Source organism: Cherax quadricarinatus, chromosome 8, assembly GCF_038502225.1.
Source record: "Cherax quadricarinatus isolate ZL_2023a chromosome 8, ASM3850222v1, whole genome shotgun sequence".
Classification (NCBI taxonomy): domain Eukaryota; kingdom Metazoa; phylum Arthropoda; class Malacostraca; order Decapoda; family Parastacidae; genus Cherax; species Cherax quadricarinatus.
In genome coordinates, this window is record NC_091299.1 from 30,547,577 (window position 1) to 30,549,638 (window position 2,062).

General features: G+C 42.3%; 1 protein-coding gene across 1 annotated transcript in view; it reads right to left on the reverse strand.

Moving 5' to 3' along the window:
* Positions 1–254: 254 nt before the first annotated feature.
* The window catches only part of LOC138852416 (uncharacterized), a 3,047-nt gene continuing 1,239 nt past the window's right edge, over positions 255–2,062 (reverse strand). Inside the window, exon 2 of the mRNA XM_070083014.1 lies at positions 255–894. Within this exon, the coding sequence (XP_069939115.1) occupies positions 707–894 (188 nt within the window). The 3' untranslated portion in view covers positions 255–706. The remainder of the gene's footprint in view (positions 895–2,062) is intronic.

Here is a 2,062-nt window from a genome sequence, read left to right on the forward strand (position 1 = left end):
GTGTGTAGTTCTGATGGTTGTGAAGCTGCCACTGTTGGTAGTTCTGATGGTTGTGAACCTGCCACTGTTGGTAGTTCTGATGGTTGTGAAGCTGCCACTGTTGGTAGTTCTGATGGTTGTGAAGCTGCCAGTGTTGGCAGTTCTGATGGTTGTGAAGCTGTCACTGCTGGTAGTTCTGATGGTTGTGAAGCTGCCAGTTGATAGTTCTGATGGTTGTGAAGCTACCAGTGTTAGTAGTTCTTATGGCTGTGAAGCAGCCAGTTGATAGTTCTGATGGTTGTGAAGCTGTCAGTGTTGGTAGTTCTGATGGTTGTGAAGCTGCCATTGTTGGTAGTTCCGATCATTGTGAAGCTGCCAATGTTGGTTGTTCTAATGGCTGTGAAACTGCCACTTTTGGAAGTTCTGATGGTTGTGAAGCTGCCTCTGTTGGTAGTTCTAATGGTTGTGAAGCTGCCAGTGTTGGTAGTTCTGATGGTTGTGAAGCTGCCAATGTTGGTAGTTCTGATGGTTGTAAAGCTGCTGGTGCTAGTAGCTCTCGTGTTCGTGAAATTGCTGGTGCTGGAAACTTAGATGGTTATTACTCATAATTTTGTTGTCGTTTCTCTTTATTAATGTTGATATTTCTGACTGCTGTTGTTGTTGTTTCTCACTGCTTCTGGTCTTTCCGGTTCCACCACTCTTTTGGTTCTGCTTCTGCTGCTTGTTGTCATTCTACTGCTACTGGCTCTAATTCCACTGCTGTTTGCTGAAGCTGTTGCTGCTGCTCAACCTCCTTGCGCATGTCGTAAGCAACTGCAGCAGGCATGAAGAGCCAGCAGACGAAGGTGAGACCCATCACGGCTCCCAGAACACTGAGACTCACAGTGTAGCTGCCACTCTTGTCTAGAATCAGACCTGGAAACGCAGAGTGGTGAATGTGATGCTTCCCATGATATCATAGCTGCATAGATAATTGGATATGCTATCATCGTAATCCAGTCGTTCAATAAAATTATGTAAAGAAATATTAAAACTAATATCAGTGGAAAACTGGAGAGGTAAGGGACTAACCACCTACTATCAAGGATGTGGAATCGATCACTTCAGAATTATTCCTCCATTTCTACTGTCTCCAGTGTTATAATCTCCTGTATTTGACTGAAGAAGCCTGCTGCACAGGCGGAACACTTCGACAGTAAGTTAGTTGAGTGTGTGATAAATGGTTAAAAAAAAAGACAAGTTAAAGATTGAGACACTTATGTAACATATTGGAATCTTTATTGAGGAAACGTTTCGGCACACAGCGGCTTCATCAGTCCAATACAAATCAGAAGGGTTTAAGGAGAGGAGGAGTTTGAGGTAATCAGTCCCTCAGCCTGGAGTCGATGTGTTCAGTCCATCAGTCTTGTAGAATGTACAGCATAGGACCGTAGACGTGGTGAGGCGAAGCAGGAGGAGGCGGGGTCATAGTGGTACCATCCACTAGTCGAAGTAGGTCTTCGTTCAAAGGTTGGACAAGTTTTGAAGAATTCTTTGTATTAAGATCTCATGTAGTCAGCATGATGCTGCAGCATCACCTGACTACAGTATATAAGCCACTTCTACGGCCCTATCCTGTACTTTCTACAAGATTGATGGACTGAACACATCGACTCCAGGCTGAGGGACTGATTACCTCAAGCTCCTCCTCTCCTTACAACCTTCTGATTTGTACTGAACTGATGAAGCCACTGTGTGGCGAAACGTTTCTTCAATAAAGATTCCAATATGTTGCATAAGTGTCTCAATCTTCAAGTTGAGTGTGTACATGTGAGTTTCTTGTTACTAGTGACTTTGTTTTAGTATAAATTATTTTCGTAATGGCCTGTGTAATTATTGATCTCCAGATTTGCATTTGTATCCTCTTGTGTATAAATATATTTTTTCCACTAAGAGTAAGTTGACCTGAGTTACATTTCCTAACAACCTTAATTTCACCTCTTTTGACTTTCCTTTTTATTTTTTTTACCCCTCTCAATAAATAGGTCAATAAAGTGACCGTCTCCTCTTCTGAGTTATTTTTCACCTTATTTCTACTTATTAC